Source organism: Pteronotus mesoamericanus, unplaced genomic scaffold, assembly GCF_021234165.1.
Source record: "Pteronotus mesoamericanus isolate MK-2021 breed Mesoamerican mustached bat unplaced genomic scaffold, CSHL_Meso_final contig_1193, whole genome shotgun sequence".
In the NCBI taxonomy this organism is placed as follows: Eukaryota; Metazoa; Chordata; class Mammalia; order Chiroptera; family Mormoopidae; genus Pteronotus; species Pteronotus mesoamericanus.
This window is the reverse complement of record NW_026555039.1, coordinates 2,838,892-2,856,901: the sequence shown is the minus strand read 5'-3', so window position 1 is coordinate 2,856,901 and position 18,010 is coordinate 2,838,892. Positions and strand designations below refer to the sequence as shown.

The 18,010-nt window shown below is 63.4% G+C and overlaps 2 protein-coding genes and 1 non-coding gene across 5 annotated transcripts; 1 reads left to right on the top strand and 2 right to left on the bottom strand.

The window, feature by feature from the left end:
• Positions 1–403: 403 nt before the first annotated feature.
• Positions 404–2,719, top strand: MMP23B (matrix metallopeptidase 23B). Its single transcript, XM_054583493.1, is given in 9 exon segments — positions 404–443; positions 446–729; positions 1,044–1,180; positions 1,255–1,394; positions 1,465–1,632; positions 1,901–2,065; positions 2,139–2,249; positions 2,331–2,457; positions 2,545–2,719. Coding segments are annotated over 9 exon segments (1,347 nt in total).
• A 653-nt stretch (positions 2,720–3,372) lies between these two features.
• CDK11B (cyclin dependent kinase 11B) lies at positions 3,373–17,145 on the bottom strand. 3 transcript variants are annotated; one of them, XM_054584153.1, is made up of 20 exons: positions 17,010–17,145; positions 16,533–16,656; positions 15,689–15,804; positions 14,781–14,908; positions 13,947–14,085; positions 9,075–9,211; positions 8,504–8,626; positions 8,307–8,402; positions 8,063–8,221; positions 7,597–7,662; positions 6,928–7,103; positions 6,003–6,093; positions 5,252–5,373; positions 4,951–5,056; positions 4,662–4,783; positions 4,473–4,580; positions 4,272–4,388; positions 4,053–4,201; positions 3,776–3,965; positions 3,373–3,685 (listed from the first exon to the last, which is right to left on the bottom strand). In XM_054584153.1, exons 2-20 carry the CDS (start codon positions 16,641–16,643, stop codon positions 3,593–3,595), a joined length of 2,349 nt encoding a protein of 782 aa, XP_054440128.1. In that variant the 5' UTR covers positions 16,644–16,656; positions 17,010–17,145; the 3' UTR covers positions 3,373–3,592. The 3 variants fall into 3 exon arrangements, with proteins under 3 accessions (XP_054440128.1, XP_054440146.1, XP_054440137.1); XM_054584171.1 differs by lacking the exon at positions 17,010–17,145 and adding an exon at positions 16,415–16,461 and having other exon boundaries at positions 16,533–16,636; XM_054584162.1 differs by lacking the exon at positions 17,010–17,145 and having other exon boundaries at positions 16,415–16,554.
• Positions 11,361–11,444, bottom strand: LOC129079378 (small nucleolar RNA SNORD14). Its single transcript, XR_008530064.1, has one exon. It is a non-coding gene; the product is annotated as a small nucleolar RNA SNORD14 (small nucleolar RNA).
• Positions 17,146–18,010: the final 865 nt, after the last annotated feature.

The following is an 18,010-nucleotide window of genomic DNA, read 5'->3' as shown; positions in this document are numbered from 1 at the left end:
CCCAGCCTCTCTCCCGGCTCAGCCGCCCGGGCTCACTTGCCACGTCCCCTCCCTCTGCATCCCCGCCCCTCTCGTGGGGACCCTACGGGGCTGCGCTGGGGACGTGTCCCGGGCTGGCCTGGATGGAGGTTCCGCTCCCGAGTCTCATTCAGTGTCCAGGGGTTTGGGGGGGAGTCCACTGAGGTAAAAACCACAGGTCCCTCAGCTCCAGCCAGTTCGGGACCCCAACTGGCCATCTTTGCCTGATGAACCAACCCCTGGCGTCTGTCCCTTCCTGGCGACCGGTACATCCTCGGCGCCCCGTACATCCTCGGCGCCCCCACCCCCGCGGCCCCACCCGGCAGGCCCTGCCCGGGCCACTGCACCGACCCACAGCCCCGGGGTCCCCCTCGCCAACAGTGGGATGGCCAGCTGGTTCGCTTCCGGGGTGGCCGCCCCCGCCCCCGCCCCCCGCCCTGGGGCTGTAACCCGAGCTGCCTCAGCACCTCCCCCGGCTCTTCGCGCTCCCGCAGGGCCCGCAGCCCACGCGCCCCGAGCCCCAGCAGCGAGTCTGCGCCCGTAGGAGCCATGGCCCGCGGGGCCTGTGCCCCCTGGGTGTCGCGGGGTGCCTGTGTGCCGGCCGGCCGGCTCGGGGTCCTGCTGGGCGCCCTGTGCCTGCTGCCAGCAGCCCTGGTGCTGCTGGCCCGGCTGCGGGGCCCGGCCGCCTGGCCCGCCGGGAGCACAGCGCAGGTGAGTCCGACCAGCTCCATGGACCGGCCCCGGAGCCCGAGTGTCCGCGAGGCCCCGGAGTCTGGCGGGGTCAAGACGGGGGGCAGCCTCTGGCCCTCAGCTCCGCCCACGCCAACCTGGCTTATCTTTAGTAACCTTTTGCTTTCTGGCTGTAAAAGTGACACTCGCCGGCTTGAGGTAGAAAACCAAGAAACGCAGAAAGACCAAAAGTAGAAAGTCAGCGCTCCCGGCTCCATTAGCTTCCAGGCGGGCCTCCTGGTGCCTGGGACTGGGCAGCCCCGGCCGCCTCCCCAGGGCACTCGTTTTCCTTGAAGGGAGACGCCGCGCCCCACCCCGCGGGAGTCCCTGCCACCCCGGGGCCCGGCCTGCTGCTGCCCCAGGCGCCCCGCAGACGCCGCTACACGCTGACCCCGGCCCGGCTGCGCTGGGACCACTTCAACCTCACTTACAGGTGCCACCCTGGCCCTGGGGGGGGGGGCCTGGGGCAGCCTGGCCGCCTGCCCTGACCCTGAGCCCCCACCCCAGGATCCTGTCCTTCCCGCGGAACCTGCTGAGCCCCAGGGAGACCCGGCGGGGGCTGGCCGCCGCCTTCCGTATGTGGAGTGACGTGTCCCCCTTCAGCTTCCGCGAGGTGGCCCCTGAGCAGCCCAGCGACCTCCGAATAGGTGGGCGCCGTGCCCCCACCCCCGCCCCCTGCCCGCCCCGAGGCCCCCTCTCAGCCCGGCGCTCCCCCAGGCTTCTACCCGGCCAACCACACGGACTGCCTGGTGTCTGCGCTGCACCACTGCTTCGACGGTCCCACGGGCGAGCTGGCCCACGCGTTTTTCCCCCCACACGGCGGCATCCACTTTGACGACAGCGAGTACTGGGTGCTGGGCCCCACGCGCTACAGCTGGAAGAAAGGTGATGGCAGCCGGCGGCCGCGCGGCCCCCGGCGGTGGGGGCCCGGGGGAGGGCGGAGCGGGGGCTGCGACGGGCCGGGGCAGGAGGGGGGGGAGGGGCGAGGAGGCCCGACGCCCCAACCTCCGCGCACGAGAGGAGCGCGGCCCCGTTCCTGGGGCCCAAGCTCACCGCCCCGCCTGCCCGCCACGCTCTCCTCTGCCCGCCGCCGCGGGATCCGGGCGCGGGGGACGGACGGCAGGCGGCCGGGCACTGACCGGCGGGCCTGCAGGAGTGTGGCTCACCGACCTGGTGCACGTGGCGGCCCACGAGATCGGCCACGCGCTGGGCTTGATGCACTCACAGCACGGCCAGGCACTCATGCACCTCAACGCCACCCTGCGCGGCTGGAAGGCGCTGTCGCAGGACGAGCTGTGGGGGCTGCACCGGCTCTACGGTGAGTGCCGGCGGCGGAGGCGCGCATGGCCAGGCGGATGCGCGGGGCGCTGAGGCTGGCCACCCTCCCGCAGGCTGCCTGGACCGGCTGTTCGTATGCGCGTCCTGGGCGCGGAAGGGCTTCTGCGACGCCCGCCGCAGACTCATGAAGAGGCTGTGCCCCAGCAGCTGCGACTTCTGCTACGGTGCGCGGGGCCCCGACTCGGCCCGGCCCGGCCCGCGGGCGCGTGGGTGCGGGGCACTGACGTGGCCCTTCCCCTGAGCAGAGTTCCCCTTCCCCACGGTGGCCGCCACCGCGCCGCCCCCCAGGACCAAAACCCGGCTGGTGCCCGAGGGAAGGAACGTGACCTTCCGCTGCGGACAGAAGATCCTCCATAAAAAAGGCAAAGTTCAGTGAGTGACCCGCGCGCGACTGTGAGGAAGGGGGCGGGGGCGCCGGCGCCGCAGGCCGTGCTCGAGACTCCGCCTCCGCCTCCGCAGCTGGTACAAGGACCAGGAGCCGCTGGAGTTCTCCTACCCGGGCTACCTGGCGCTGGGCGAGGCGCGCCTGAGCATCATCGCCAACGCCATCAACGAGGGCACCTACACGTGCGTGGTGCGTCGGCGGCAGCGCGTGCTCAGCACCTACTCCTGGCGGGTCCGCGTGCGCAGCTGAGCCCGGCTGGGCGCCCATAAAGCGCTTTCTCTCTCACGTTTCCGTGTCCTTTCTTGGGGGGATGGGCAACCCGTCCCGGACCGCGCGAGGCGGAGCCACCCTGCCCCATCCCCACTCGATGATGCAGGAGCCTGAATCCAGGACACACGGCCGGCTCCCCCACGTAGCCCCTCCAGCGAGGGCAGTTCCCGGAGACCCGGAGTCCCGGGATGGGGTCGGGCAGCGGCGCCCACACAAGGGGCCAGCCTGCCTGCGCCTGAGCTGCCCTGTTCAGCGGGAGGAGGAGCCGAGGCCAGGCGCTGGGGACAGGCGGGCGCAGAGGCCTCAGCAGGTCCGTGCACCAGGCTGAGGAGCCCCGCAGGCAGCGCCCACTGGGGCCGCGCTCAGGGCGGCCGTGGGAGGGACACACCGGAGCTCCTGATTCCACCTCCACTGGTGTCACAGCCTCGAAGGGAGGCCATGGCTGAGCTCACAGGCCCCGCTCTGCGGGCCTGGGCTACCGACATCCCGGGGGGACAGGCCGGTGCCCAGGCAGAAAAGTCCCCATGACTGTTGCAAATCACGGCCAGAGGCTGACCCGCAGGCCCGTGGGCACAGCAGCGGGGGCTGGACCTGCTGATGCCCCTCCTCGGGGGACAACTCTGAAAACAGCCTTTTCTTCCACAAAGAAATAACATTTAATTCTACAAATATACAAGTCAAGATGAAATAGAAACGAAACGTGGAAAACAAACAAGACCAGCAGCCCGAGACTCGAGGTCACAATGCTCAGCAGCCCGGGGGCAGCAGCTGCATCCAGCTGGGTCTGGGCCCTGGCACCAGTCCCCGCGGAGCCCGGACCGTCAGGCTCCCAGGGCTGGCACGTGGCGACCCTCAGAACTTGAGGCTGAAGCCGGGGCCCGCCGCCGAGGCCCCCTGGTTGGTGGTGGTGAGGTGGAAGCCCGTCTCCTTCAGGTCATCGTCTCCCTGGGAGGCAAGTGGTACCGTGGGCCCGGCTGGGCCGGCCCCACCCCGGGGTTCCCCCGACCTCCCCTCCCGCGCCCGCCGGCCCCTCACCAGCTGGCTGTAGCCCAGGCCTCCCTCAGGGGGCCGTGGGCTCGTGCCGCGCTTCACCCTCTGCTGCTCGCTCTTGGCGGGCCACGTGGGGAACATGGAGGGGTCGATGGGGAGGGGAGTCTCGCGGAAATACTCATGCTTGAGGCCGTCCTCTGCGCTGACCCTCCGCCCAGGGAAGTAGGTCAGGAACCTGGAAAACAAGGCAGGTGGAGCCCTTGGCGGGGGCGGGGGGCTCGGGGAGGGGTTCGGGGCGGGGCGGGGCAGCCCACAGGCTCACTTGTTCATGAGGTCGAAGCCCTGGTCGGACAGCAGGGCCCCGAAGCGCTTGCGTAAGTTGTTGTAGGGGTACTCGGTGAAGGTCATCTTCTTCACTGCGGGGAGCTCGTTGTAGCCAGGCCAGATTTTCTCACTGGGGGTCCCCAGGTCCTGAGAGAAGGGTGCCTCAGAACAACCTTGCCCAGCAGAGACACCTCCACCCGCGAGGCCCCCAACCCACCTTGAACACTTTGTTGATCTGATCGATCTCCGACTTCCCAGGGAACAGGGGCTTCTGCGTCAGCAGCTCCCCAAAGATGCAACCCACTGACCACATGTCCACTGCTGTGGAGTACTCCTGGGGACCAGGGACAGGCTCAGGCTCAGGGACAGGCTTGGGTGGGCAGGGCCCGTGGGGCACCCCACGTGGCCCAGGACTCACCTTGGCGCCCAGGAGCAGCTCTGGGGCGCGGTACCACAGGGTCACCACGACCGGGGTGTAGGCCTTCAGAGGGGACCCGTACTCCCGCGCCAGCCCGAAGTCCCCGACCTGTGGGCACAGGGTGGCAGTGAGCGGCCGGAGGCTGGGAGCCGGCGCCCCCGGGGGGCCAGGGGCTCGCCGCAGGCTCACCTTGAGGATGCCGGCGTGGCTCAGCAGCAGGTTGGATGTCTTGAGGTCGCGGTGCAGGATCCAGTTGTCGTGCAGGTGCTTCACGCCGCACAGCAGCTGGATCATCAAGGTCTTCACCTCCCCTGCGGAGCAAGGGCGGCGCACTCACCCTGGGAACGCCCCATCCCCGCAGGCACGCGCCCCCGCCGCCCCCGGGGACGAGGCCTTTGGCTGCCCGAGGGCAGGGCGGCCCGCGGGGGGACACAGCCCAGAAGACGACGGGAGGGGGCCAAGCAGGAGCCCGGCCCACCTGGCAGGAAAGGCTGCTTCATGGTCTCCATCAGGCTCTTGAGGTCATGCTCCACGTAGTTCATCACGATGTAGATCTTGTCCATGTTACTGCCCACGACAATCTCCTGGGGACGGTAGGCTGGTGGGCGCCGGGGCCCGGGCCCCACCCGGGGCCGCCAGCTCGCCCAGAAGTCGGACACCGAGGGACAGCAGGGACCGACTGAGGACAACGCCGATGTGCCTGGCACCCCTGGAGGCTGGACTTCATTTCTGCACAGTCCACCTCACAGGACCCGCTCTGGGGCGCGGCGGCGACCTACCCTGACGGTCACAATGTTGGGGTGCTGCGCCTTGAGGATGGTGTTGATCTCCCTCAGCGACGTGATGGGGAAGCCCTCCTTCTCCTTCTCCATTTTCAGCCGCTTCAGAGCCACAATCTCATCTGAACACAGTGCAGACACGAGGATGAGGCGGCGACCTCCCGAGCGTGGCCAACCGGGCGCAGGAAGCGCTTCACGTTCTGCGGCAACGGCCGCGGGGCTGGGAGCTCACAGGCCTGAGCCCCGAGGTGCCCGAGCCAGGGCCACCAGGAGCACGAGGCGCCCAGGCCAGCCTTTGTGCACAACTGCTGAGGGGAGCCTCCTGCCGCGCCCGTCCCCCGGCAGGGACCGCGGCCCACTCACACGCCTCGACGCCCCGCCCCGGTCGGGGGCCCTTGCTAGGGGCTTATGCCCCTGACGCTCCTGGGTCCTCCCCTGGCTAACCCCACCCTCACGGCCAAACAGCAGAGCCTCGCGGTCGGGCTGACCCCTGACCTCTGGAGTCACCAAGGGCACTGCCCCAAGGCGCCACCCCCGAGCCTGCCTGAGGCTGCTGGGCAGGCGAGGCCGCCCCAGCGCCAGGGAGGGCAACGCCCGCGACCGCAGGGCCCGCGCTCTCCATCAGGCCGGGGCTCGGATAGGCCCCGGCCCCGCCCCCCAGCCTCCCCCCAGCCACGTGCACAGAGAAGGGAGCAAGAGCTCCCCTCAGGCCTCCCTGCCCCGCCCTGGGGGCACCGGAGGCCCGACCCACCTGTCTTCTTGTCCTTTGCTCTGTATACCACCCCGTAGGTGCCCTCCTCAATCCTGTTCAGGCACTGGAACTCCTCCACGCTGCGGCAGCCCTGGGAGGGGGCACGGCATGAGGGGTGGCAGCCAGGGGTGCGCCCCCACCCCATGCCCCAGCAGGGCCGTGTGCCAGGGGCCGGGCAGGGCACTCTCTCCTCTGTGTTTTCTGCAGTGAGAGCTGCCCCTTTATTATGACATAAAACCACCGTGGACGGAAGTTGGTCCCGGGCACATCCTTCCGAGGCAGACCTGCCCTGTGTGCCCGGAAAAGACTGAGGACAGGAGCCCCCTGCACACCACCGACCCCTACGCCTCCCCTCTGCTCGCCCTGCCAGGCTGCGGCGGCCCACCTGGGGCCCCGGGCAGCGCCCGGGGCTGGGCTGCCACCCCCCACAGGGCACGGGGCTGGGGGCCTGCTGCTTGAAGCCCCTCCTGGCAGACCCCCGGAGCACGCTGGAACGGCTCAGGCGCCCTGTGATGGCCGGCCGGAGCCCTCCGGCTCCCTGGCACGCCAGCCTCGGAGAACCAGGGCGCCTGAGCCGCGCACACCTCTTGGGACCCGTGCCCCGCCGTGACGCCCCCCACTACTGATGTTTTCCTGGAAAGAAAACGTGGGCCGACTCCCGCCACAGCCCAGGGACCCCTGCACAGCCCTGGGCGAGGCCATGGCTTACGTGACCACCAAGCTGGCCACTCACCGGGCTGCCTGCCTGCCCCACACAGGGCCCCCACGGGTTTTGTGGCTGGAGCCTTGGAAGCTCTGCCCGGCCAGCAATGTTTGCTGTTCTGAGGTGGCAGACCACCGCCCCCCGAGCACCTAGCTCCCGCTCTCGGCCACGGGCCTTGTGGAAACCAGCCAAGTGGGGCCGCGGGGGTGGAGGGTGCCTCACCTGCAGGGCGGGCAAGTACTTGGGCAGCTCCTGCTTGAGCTCGACGGGCGACAGGGCTGGGGACTCGGGCACAAGCTCTCCTTCGGTCAGGGCGCTGCTCTGCGGGGTGGCCTCGCCTGCCTCTTCCTCCCCTTCCTCACTTTCCCCCGAATCTCGGTCAAATCGTGACTCTGGAACTTCAAAATCACACCTGATTACGGGACCAGGGATGAGGCGCGGACACAAAGGACATGAAAAAGCCACACGACAGCAACCCCAGAGCGCCACGCGAGCTGCCACCCGACCAGAGGGCCCCAGGGGCCTCGGTGCTGCCGGCTGGGCCACGACCACCACGAGGCGCAGGCCAGACGCTGGGCCTGCCAGCCCAGCCGGGCCAGACCGTGGCCCCGGGGTCCGACCTGAGTTGCTGTTCACCGTCCTTTCACACCGAGGCCGGGCCGGGGCTGGTGGTGCCCGAGGGGAACTCAGGGTGGCATTCAGCTAGCACGGCCCCCTCTGGGGGATGCGGGGACTCCACTGGCACAGCGTGGCGCTCGGTGTGACGCCCAGGTCCCAGCCGGCCGGCTCGGTCCCGGGACACGGCCGGGACAGGTGCGCCCGTGGCTTCTGCCGGGCGCCAGCGCCCTGGGGACAGAGAGCACCGCCCGCCGCTGCAGGGAGGCCCCTCACCCACGAGGATGTGGTTCTCCGTCTCCCGCTCTTCGTCTTCACTCATCTCCTCCTCACTCACTTCCTCTGCAAGAGAGAGCGGGCGTCTGCGAGCGGCCGCGGAGCTGGGGGTGCCCCCCGCACGCTCCGGGGTCTGCTCCTTCCGGGTGTCTCAGGCGAGTCTCAGGTAGCAAGGCACTTTCAATGTGTAAATTTTCTAAAACCAGGCTTCCACTTATTTTTCTGTAGCTCCCAAATTATATCCAAATACGCTGTGCGTGCCCCAGCCGGGCGGCTCAGAGGGTGAGAGCATCGTCCCCACACACCAAGGCTGCAGGTCCGACCTCCGGGAAGGCGCACGCAGGAACGAGCCAATGAACGCACACGTGAATGGAACAGCACGTGGGTATTTTGCTCTAAAATCAATAGTAAGATAAATGGAATAAAGAGGACTAAAAAATCACACTCCTGTGCCCCACGCTCTCACCAGCAGACTGTCCAGACGCATCCTCGGAGTTGCTCCCAGTCTCCTCTTCTTCCTCTTCCTCCTCCTCCTCCTCTTCTTCCTCCTCCTCTGATTCCTCACTGCTGCTCCCCTCCTCCTCCTCCTCCTCCTCCTCCTCCTCCGAGCCGGACCCTGATTCCGCTTCCGGGAGCAGACGGAGGGATGTGAGCACGCGGGCCCTCCCCGCTCGGCCGCGAAGCCGGGTGCAGCCAGGGGGGGCGGTTACCTGAGGAGGACTCGGCCGAGCTGGTTTTCCTCTCGTTGTCACTGACATCTTGCAAGTCAGACAGCAGGTCTCTCTCTTCCATCTTCTCTTCCTTCACTTATGAAGTGAACCACCAAAGGAGAATTGAGGCAAGTATTTAAAAAATTCTCCAGCAACAACCCCCCTCAGCGGCCCGTGCAGGCGCTGCCCGGCCTCACCTGGCTTCCGGCCGTCCCCCAGCTCGAGCCTCTCCCGGGGCGGCCGGGGCGGGCTGCGGCTCCAGTGGCTGGCCTTCCCTTTATCGCTGTAGTCCTCTCGCATCGTCCGGTGATGTGCAGAGACTGGCGCCAGGACAGAACAGGGCACAGCGCTGGCGGCGCCCTCCTCCAACAGGGCCCCGTCGCCTCTCGCCAGCACCTGGCAAAGGGCGGCAGCCCACGCGTGCACGGGACAGACACGCAAGCCCGCCACCAGGACCCAGGGCAGAGGCCGAGAAGCCGAGGAAAGAGGGCTGCGGCCCGAGGGCCATGAGCTGACCCCAAGGACCCAGGGGGACCCTCCGGACCCACCGCCATTGGTCAGAAAGACGGCCAGGAACCGCCTCTTCAAGCCTGGGCCCCATCACCTGTGGGCAGTGGGCGCACAGGACACCGACCCAGCCGTCAGGCCCGGGGCGGCCCTGGCCGCACGCCCTTGGGTGCAGCCCCCCACCCCCCGCCTCGGGGGCTTCCTGGAGACCCGCCCCCGCCTCCACCGTGGGGGCCACGGCCTCCCCTCCCCACCACGCACCTTCCCGCCGCGCCTCCCGCTCCTTGCGCCGCTCCTCCGCGCGCCGCTCCCGCTCCTTCTGCTCCCGCTGCTCCTTCTGCTGCTCCCGCAGCTTGCGCTCCCGCTCCCGCTTCCTCTCCAGCTGCTCTAGGCGGTCCCTGCAACAAGCACACGCCTCAGAGGTCTTCCCCAAACAGAAAGGTCTTTTTTACCCCCAGGGCTTTCCCCTCAAATTTGTAAATTGCCTTTTCTGGCTGTTCAACCCACAGAGCACTTTCACGCCCCGCCTGAGGATGCTACTCCCCAGGAGCGCACAGAGTGAAGAGCGGGTGCGAGGAGCCGGCCCATCAGAAACCCCAGCCCGCGGGTGCCGGGACGGGCCTGCCCTCCAGCCCTGCGAGCCTGAGGGCCCCTGGGCACACGGCCCAGGGCCGCTGCACCGCCCTGCCCACTGGGCCCATCTCCACAGCTCCAGGGGAATGTGGGGGGCGTGGGGAAACAGCGTCAAGGCCGCTTCCGTGCAGGAACGCTGGTGACCGAGGTGTGGGAGGGCTGTGGCACCGTAAGGTGGCCTGAGTGACATCCGACCGCAGGTAACTCCAGTAGCCCTACCGTTAGGCCCAGCACCACCTCACACACTCACGCGCTGAAAGTACCATCGCATACCCGCAGAGACGCGCATGGGCACACACGAGAGCCACCGCGGCCTGGGGCGTCGTTGCCAGTCCCGCACCAATGCTGGTCCACGGCGGCCGCGGTCCCTACGTGAGCGGCGGGATGGAGGGCACAGGATCCTAGGTGCTGTTCTGCAGATGCCTGCAAATCTGCACTAGTTCAGAGTAAAGCTGTGGTGCCCTTTACGTATAAAACATAATCGCTAAATTTGGTGTTTCACAAATTTGTGCAACTGTGCAACCACTACCACAGCCAGTTTTAAAACCTTCCCAGCACCACCCGGCCAGGTCAGCCAGGGGGTTGGAGTGCTGCCCCCGAGGCGCCGAGGCTGTGGGTGCGAACCCCCGTCCCAGCGCACTTGAGAACCAACCAGTAACAGCATCAACAAGTGGAACAACAAAGCGATATTTCTGGCTGCCCGCCTTCCTCTCTATAAAACCAGTGAGTAGAAACTTTAAAAACGAATGGTTCTGTCACCAGTGAGCTCTTCCTGCCCGTCCTCCTGGGGTCAGTGGCCCCCTTCACAAATCTGCTGTCTGCTTTGAGTCTTCTGGACATGCCTTCTGCGGCTGCAGGTTGGTTCCTTTTCTTTGTCTAGTTTCTGGAGGCAGAAGCTTAGGCCCCTGAGCTGGCGCCTTCCCTTTCCGATGCCAGTGCTCAAAGCCAAAGCGCTGCGCCCTGGGCTCTGATGCTGCTTTTGCTTTCACTGACTTCAGGGCAGTCCCTCTTTCCATAACGCCTTCTGTGGGCCACACGTTGCTCAGAAATGGCCGTGGGATTTTCAAACACTTGGGGATTTCCCAGTTCCTTTCTGTTGAATTCCAGATTTGTTGTACAGCCTAGCACACTGCCCCAAGAGTCCCGAGTGCATTCTGCAGCTGTGGGGGGGGGGGCGTCTAGCACGTCAGACTGAACTGGCTCACAGCACTTTCCAAGCTCCCCTGAACCTTGTTGATTCTCCCCCATTCAACTGATTAACTACAGGCGTGTCCATCGGTAATGAGCTGTTGTGCTTTGCTTCACGCATCTTGTACTCTTTTAGCACATGGGGGTGTTGACCTGTCCTGTCTTCCTCACATGTTCAGCTTTTTAAGACGAAGCTCTCCGTGTTTGGCGTGGGTCTCCACATCCACTTTGTCTGATGTGAGTGTGGCCACTCAAGCTCTGTGGTTGCTCTTTGCAGGCCGCATCTTTTCCCAGCCTTTTATGCTCAGCCTGTTTTTGTCTCTGACTCTGAGTGTTCTGCTTGTAGGCGGCATAGAATCGGATCTCGTTTTCTGACAATCTCACCCGTTTGGGGTACAGAGACCACTTCACTGTTAATATAATCGTGGGTATGGCTGCACTTGTTTTTTTCCTCTTTCTTCTCCGTGTCTTCTGTCTTTGTTTGTTCCCCTGCTTCCAAACAGTTTGGGGCCTAAGTGCCTCAGCAGGAGGCCTTACTACTTCTGCTCGCATGGCCCACGTCTGCTCCAGGGGGCGTGGCATGCATCCCATCAGAGCGACTCTAAGTTAACACCCATGACACACAGAATCAGCACCCTCCCCTGTTCCTCTCTGTAGCCTGCACGGTGACAGTGTCTACACAGTTACTATTTTCTTTTTTCTTTTTTCTTTTTTTTTAAAGACTGATCACTCAGACATCCAAGGAAGGAACTGCCAACACAAGACTTCTGGTGGAAACTACGAATGGTTTTGGATCCGTCATCATAGTGACACAGTTACTATTTTCTATAGTCCGTGTTTTTTGGAGACGTTTAGACATGACAAAAAACATACTTAAAGGTTCTTTCATGTTAACCCACTTTTACCATTTCCAGTGATTCTTTTATTCCCATGGATTTGACAGTCTGGTGTCACTTCCATTTGGCTGAAGGTCCCAAGTATTTCTCGTAAGGCGGGGCTCGATGAGAGCAGATCCCACCAGCGTGCGCTTGCGTGGGAATGCCGTGGCTTCCGGCTCACTTCGGAGGAACAGTTCCGCCTGACATTCGATTCCCGGCCGACAGGCTTTCCTGTCGGACTCTGCCGCTCCACGCCTCCGGCCTCCGCCATCAAGGATCGAGGCTCCTCTTTCACGAAGGCTGTTTTTCTCTTACTGCCTTTTGAGATTTTTCTCTTTGGCTTTTACCAGATGGACTAGGATGTGATGTTGTCTTTCCACACTTCTGGTTCGTTGATCTTTTTGCATATGTAGACCTTTTCCATCAAATCTGGGAAGTTTTCAGTCACTTTTTTTTTAAATTTTTAATTTTTACTTTAGTGAGAGAGGAAGGGGAGAAGGGAGAGAGGGAGAGACACATCGATGTGAGAGAGAAACACTGGTTGCCTTCCGACCGGTCTCCCAGATGAACCCGCAACCCAGGCACGTGCCCTGCCTGACAAGTGACCTGCGACCTTTCAGTTTACAGGACGATGCCCAGCAAAGTGAGCCACCCTGGCTGGGGCTCAGTCATTATTTCAGAAAATATCGTTGTGCCCCTTGCCCTCTTCTCTCCTGGGACTGCTATCACATGGCTCACATGGATGTTGTCCTACAGATCTTTCAGGCTCTGTTCACTTTCCTTCAATCTTTTTCCTTCCTGTTCTCCAGAATACAGAGTTTCTACGGCTCTGCCTTCGAGTCCCTGGCTTCCAGGTCTCTTCTAGAGTCAAGCCTTTCCCAAATCCGGACATTCAGTTTCTACTCGTGCTTCTTCCCCCCTTAACAGGAGTTATACTTTCTTATTTCTTTGTACATCTCAAGACTTTTTATTGAAAATTGGACATTTTAGACAGTATTACAGCAACTCTGGATTCTGATTTTTCCTCTTGGTTGGTACTGTTTCCTAACCTGCTGGGCTGAACCTGTATTCCCTGCAGAGTGTGGCCAATGCTGTTCGTTCCCCACGTCCCTTTTTATTTTCAAGCCTGGTTTCCCTGGGGTCCCACGGCGGCGCAGTTAGCCCGCACTGGACACTCAGCGCGGCAGGGCAGACACGGGCGTTTCACATGCCGGCCGCGCTCCGGACGCTGTTTGGGTGGGTGCGCCTCACAGCGGCCTTGGACCTTCGCCTGCGGGCCCAGCCTCTCCCACGCCCTTGGCGACGCGAGAACCAGGACTCTTCCCACACGCCTTCCTCAAATACCTGTTCAGTGCAGCCCTGGCTGCCAGCAGTGTAAGCGCCTTACAGCAGCCACCTCCCAAGCTTTCTCTGCAAATGACTTCCACACACTGCAGTGGCCTAGCATCCACCTGTGTCCATGCACCCATCACCTGAGCCAGAGAGGACAGAGCCGGGGCTACCAGACGCTCTCTCCTGGGGATGGGAGCCCAAGAAGCACCTGAAAGCACAGACCCAAAGCCTGGTGTCCCAGCTCCAGGCCTGTGCGCAAGGCCTCTGAGATTTCCTTTGTTACTTTTTCATTTTTATTTGTTAAATAGAACTAGACTATTTCTGCCATGACCCAGAGAACCCTGGACACCGCGTTTCCTTCATGTCCCTGGCCTGGGTCACCTAGAACAGACCCCGAAAACGTGCGCTGAGCCAAGGGGTGCGGAACCCCTGCAACACAGGCTTCTCCCGAGCGCGACGCTGCGCCGGCACTCACACAAACACGAGGCCGGCTGTCCCACAGACCGCCCCTCTCTGCCGCGGCCGGAGAGCAGCGCAGCACCGGGGTCCCTCCGGCCACAGGGCGCGCCCCGCACCCTCCTGCGGCGCCCAGCTGGGAGGCACCGCCCCCTCCCCTTTACCTGACGCGGGCTGACAGGCCTGGGAAGTACCTTCCTCCCGCCGCTGCCTTTCTCTCCCTCTGCTGCCTTTCTCTCCCTCTCCGCCGTCCCCCGTCTGGCGCGAGCCACCGCGCCTCGTGCCCGAGTCCTGTCTCAGGCTCCCCGCGCCCCGCCGCAGCACCCAGCTCTCAGGCCCACTGCACACACGCGCGCAGGGTCTCTGGCGCAGCTCAGGACGCTGCACAGTCTGGCTCCTGAGGGGCCTCCCCACCAGCCTCCACTGGGAACAGGCGGACACACGTCTCCGTTCCCTTCACTACCTTCTCTCGTTCAGTTCACACACGACGCTGTCGTCCAAACGCAGTGAAAGCGCTGTCCTCCGTGAAAACCCTCGAGGAGAACCCCCTCCCGCACCACGTGGGTTGCGCGTGCAAGGCTGCCGCCCCGGACAGGACGCTGGCCGTCACAAGCATATCGCAGCCCCCGACAACCCGGCCCCTCACCTCTCCCTCCTGGAATGCTCTCTGGCCATCTCCCTCCGCTTCTGCCTCTCCCACTCCCGGCGCGCCTTGTCCTGCTCCTCCCGGTGCCGCTTCCGGCGCTCGTGCTCCCTCTCCTTCTCCTTCACTCGCGCGTGCTTGCCTGGGGGCGAGGGGGCGCGTCATGCGGGGAAACGGACGTGCAAACGCTTGACTCCAAAATATCCAGCAAAGGACACAGGCTTAACTAGTGACTTGGAGAAACAGTCATGATTTTACGATAATGAGAGAGAAAGACATAAAACTCTAAGGCAGTAAGCCTTCAATTACGAGAAGGACAAAAATAAGGCAGTTTTCACTGAATAAGAGAATTGTACCTTCACCTCATTCGATTATGTTCCGTTCATGGATCTCACAGCATCGCCGCCCGTAAAGAGCAGGGGACAAAGCCCAGCTCCTCTCTGGGAGCTTCTGCTGTGTGTGCCAAAGCCACGCTGCTCCCACCAGATGGAAACTGGGCCCCAGCGCCCTCGGCCGCTCTTGAGAGCAATGCCATGATTTGGCCTTTTTTGGGCACCAGATTTTCAGTTAAAGCAATTTAGCGTAGAACGGCATTTTTTCCCTCTGCACTTGGGAGTTACGACAATTTTAAGTGCAAACTACGCCAAAATAATGTTATGAGAGCAAAAAAAGCAATAAAAATGAAACAGCTATTCAGAATGACTTAAAGTAAGTTTATGCTTTGAGCTCAAGTTTTACTCTCTTCTTTTTCAACCACTTGTGGGGAAGACAGAAGATTAAGAACCAGGACACAGACCACACGTGGACACGATGAAAAGAAAACAAAGGCTTCTGTACCCCCTTCCGCGGAGTGACTGCGATGCCTGCGTTTCTCTTTCCTCTTCTCGTCCTTCCTGTGATGGGCCTTCTCCTTCCGCGACACCTGCTGGGGTGGCTTGATGGCCAAAGCGTCGTCTTCCTCTGCTCTGCAACGAGACACGGCAGCGTCAGGGCGCGTGAGACCGCGGCGCAGGGCCTCTCCAGCAGGAGGACGCGGGCTCAGGCTGCAAATGAAGCGAAATCGGAGCCATCGTTCACGGACTGCGTTTAAGGTGTGAGTGAGAAGCCAGTGCGGCCTGTGGAATAAAAACACCGGCGGAAGCTTTAGGGGTGATGGACATGTCGTTACTGTGACTGTGGTAATAGTCTGTGTGTGTAAAACTGTATTGAAACGCACATTTCAAATACGTGCTGTTGATCGCTATCTCGATAAAGAGGTTTAATAAAAAGTCCGCCATTTTAATCAAACCAAACGACTTAAAAAGGTGATTCAACGGTATCTTCAACTACCTACACGACTGAAACCTCGGGAGGACTCACACCGATGCCCTTCTGCCTTGACATCCAGCCCCGCTGCCGTCACTTACTCCCGAAGGAGAGACTGCGCCGCAGGGACCTCCGTGGGGCCCTCAGCGCAAGCCTGCCCGTGCGTGGCGCCGGCTGGTCTGCAGGAAACCTGGACAGCCGTTCTGCTGGTGGTTGTAAGTGCACGGCGCGGCGACGCCCAGGCCCACGTAAAGGGATGGCCCGAGGGACGCCGGACCGCGAAGACGAGAAATGCGCACTCTCCGTTTTTCGGGACGAAGGAGGTCAGGGGACCACTGGCACCGCACAGAAGCCCATGCCCACGGCGACCCTCAACCCTGACCGCCGCCTTCCCCCCGCACCCCAGGCGGCCCCGGACCACGGCCGGCGCCCGCCCTCACCTGTCCTCCATGGAGTCCTCCCGTCTGTAGGGCGAGTTCCGGATGGTGATCTCCATGCGGTGGTCCCTCAGCTCCCCCTCCTCCAGGGAGTCCCGCTTGGAGTCCCTGTCATCAGACTGAGAGGCCAGCAGCGAGTCACTCCCTGGCAGGCAACCCCTGCCGAGGTCCCCAGCCTCGCTTCCCCGGGCACTTTAAGTTTCATAAAAAAGCTTGTTGGAAAAGTTCACACTGAAACACGCACAGAACTTCCGTTCAGATGCCACGACCGTTAAGAGGAGAACTCGCTGCAACCCCGACCCTGAGAGGAGCGGCGGACACCCGGCGCCTCCGAGAGGCCGCGCGCCGCCTCCGGGCAAAGCGGGACTTAAAGCGCATCCGACACGCGGGGCCCAGCGCGCACCTCCCGGGGGCGCCTCGATCCACCCGGGGAGGCCTCTTGCCAACGCCACGGGCCCCTCCTCCGCGGCCGAGGCGCCGCTGCGCGCGTTTCCCCGCGAAGGGAGCAGCGGCGAGCGACACAGGGACTCCGGGCAAAGCCCCGCTGCGCGAACAGCGCTCCCAACGCCGCCCCGAGAGGCGTCGGCCCCACGAGCGCGGGTTCAAAGCACCTGGCGCTGCGCGCAGGGCTCGCAGCCCGCACTCGGCGTCCCGGGGTCGCCGCCGGCCCCGACGGAAACAAAGCATCTGAACGCTTTTGTTAATTTTTGGAATAGGGCCCGGGCTCACCTGCGACATTTGGAAGAACAAAAGAACGTCACCGAAGAAGCGTTGTTCTAATGGAAAAACGAGGGCAAAGAAATTAAATCTCTTTAAGAAAACCCGTTACTCCAAAAACATGGCTTACGTTTTTTAAGCGCTTTATTTCTGCTTTCTCCTCTTGCTCCTTCCGGCGTTTCTTTTCCTGAAGAATTTCATCTAAAGTTTTCACTTTCCAAGAGTCCTTTTCATCACCCATTGGAGTTCGAACACTGCGAACGGAGAGAACCGAAGCTGCGTCGCGGCGCGCGGGCCCCGGGGGCGCGGTCCCGGCGCCCCGGCCCCGCGAAGGGCTCTCCCGCCGCCCCGCGATCCGCAAGCGCACGGCCCGCGGGCGCCGCGCGCAACTCCCGGCCCGCAGCGAGCGCGTCTCCGCCACGGGCCCCGGCCCCCAGTTCCCGCCTCTCGGCCGCGCTCAGCCGCGGATGGTGCGGAGCGGTTGGCTCGGGCCGCGTCGGGTCCGTCATCCGCTCGACCCCGAGTCCCATGCGGGGGGACACAAGACGAGGGAGCGGGGGTGTCGCCGGCCCGGCTCGAGGGTTCGGCCAAACCAGCTGCTACTCACCCCAGCGCCGCCGCCGCCGCGGGTCCCGGAGCCTGAGGAGAAACAGCGCCGGGCGCGCGCCGGGAGCGTCGTTACTTCCTGCGTCGGCGCCGGGTGATGACGTAAAGCACACCTCACAGCTGTGATTCCGGCCGAGAAGAAACGGTGCCGGCGCGTGCGTGGTACATCACTTCCGGCATAGGCGCCCAGTGATGACACGCCCCTGGGGGGCCCGAGGCCGGGTGGGCGTGTCGCCCCGCCCCCACCCCGCAAGCTGGACCGAGTATGGGCAGCCGGGGACTGGTCGCGGCGCGGGGACCTCGGAACCCGCCGCCCGGCTCCGTTTGGAAGCTGGGCTGCCCCGCCCGGCGGGGCTCAGTGGTCTGAGCGTCGTCCCCTAGGGGGAGGCCGCCGGTTCGATTCCCTGCGGTTCCGTCCCGGCTGGGCGCCTGTGAGAGGCAGCCGATCGATGTTTCCATCCCTCTTCCTACCTCCTTTCCCCTCTGAGTCTAAAATAAATAAAATCTTTTGAAAAAAGAACAGCCAGGCAGGCAGCGCTGCTGCGCAGACCCAGGCCCCGTCCCCAGGACTCGGACGGCCCGAACCGAGGTTTCTTTCCCCGGAGCCTCGTTGCGCTCGCCGTCGCGGGCGGCCACGTCTCACGCCCGAAAACCGGCGGCCGCGCTAGAAGCGATGCTGGCCGTTCGGGGAGCGTAAACGCATTACCAAGGAAGAGAACGAGTACCCACCGTTTGCTTTCCTTTTGCAGAACAAGTCACAGAGTGGCTGCCAATGGCTTTATTTAGACAAAAGGACAGGAGGCACCCACAGGATACACTTATTACCACAGCGAATGAACACTCAATTACCTAACAGAACCATTTTCTATCAGGTACTGATCTAGTCACAGACACTGGCATGGACGAAGTACAGAGTACTGTGGACGCCGCGGACCTGCACTCCACGGTTCTGATTGGAGCAAAGCAGAGATCACCTGGCTCCGGTGCATTAACAGAGGGTAA

Bases quoted from the DNA above. Each gene is read 5' to 3' on its own strand.
- CDK11B (XM_054584153.1), bottom strand. From the start codon at position 16,643: ATGGGTGATGAAAAGGACTCTTGGAAAGTGAAAACTTTAGATGAAATT. The intron at 8,627-9,074 runs GTGCGTGGTGGG...TCCTGGCGCCAG, and splicing joins GCGGGAGGCGCGGCGGGAAG to TCTCTGCACATCACCGGACG. The intron at 8,222-8,306 runs GTAACCGCCCCC...TGCTCCCGGAAG, and splicing joins CTCGGCCGAGTCCTCCTCAG to CGGAATCAGGGTCCGGCTCG.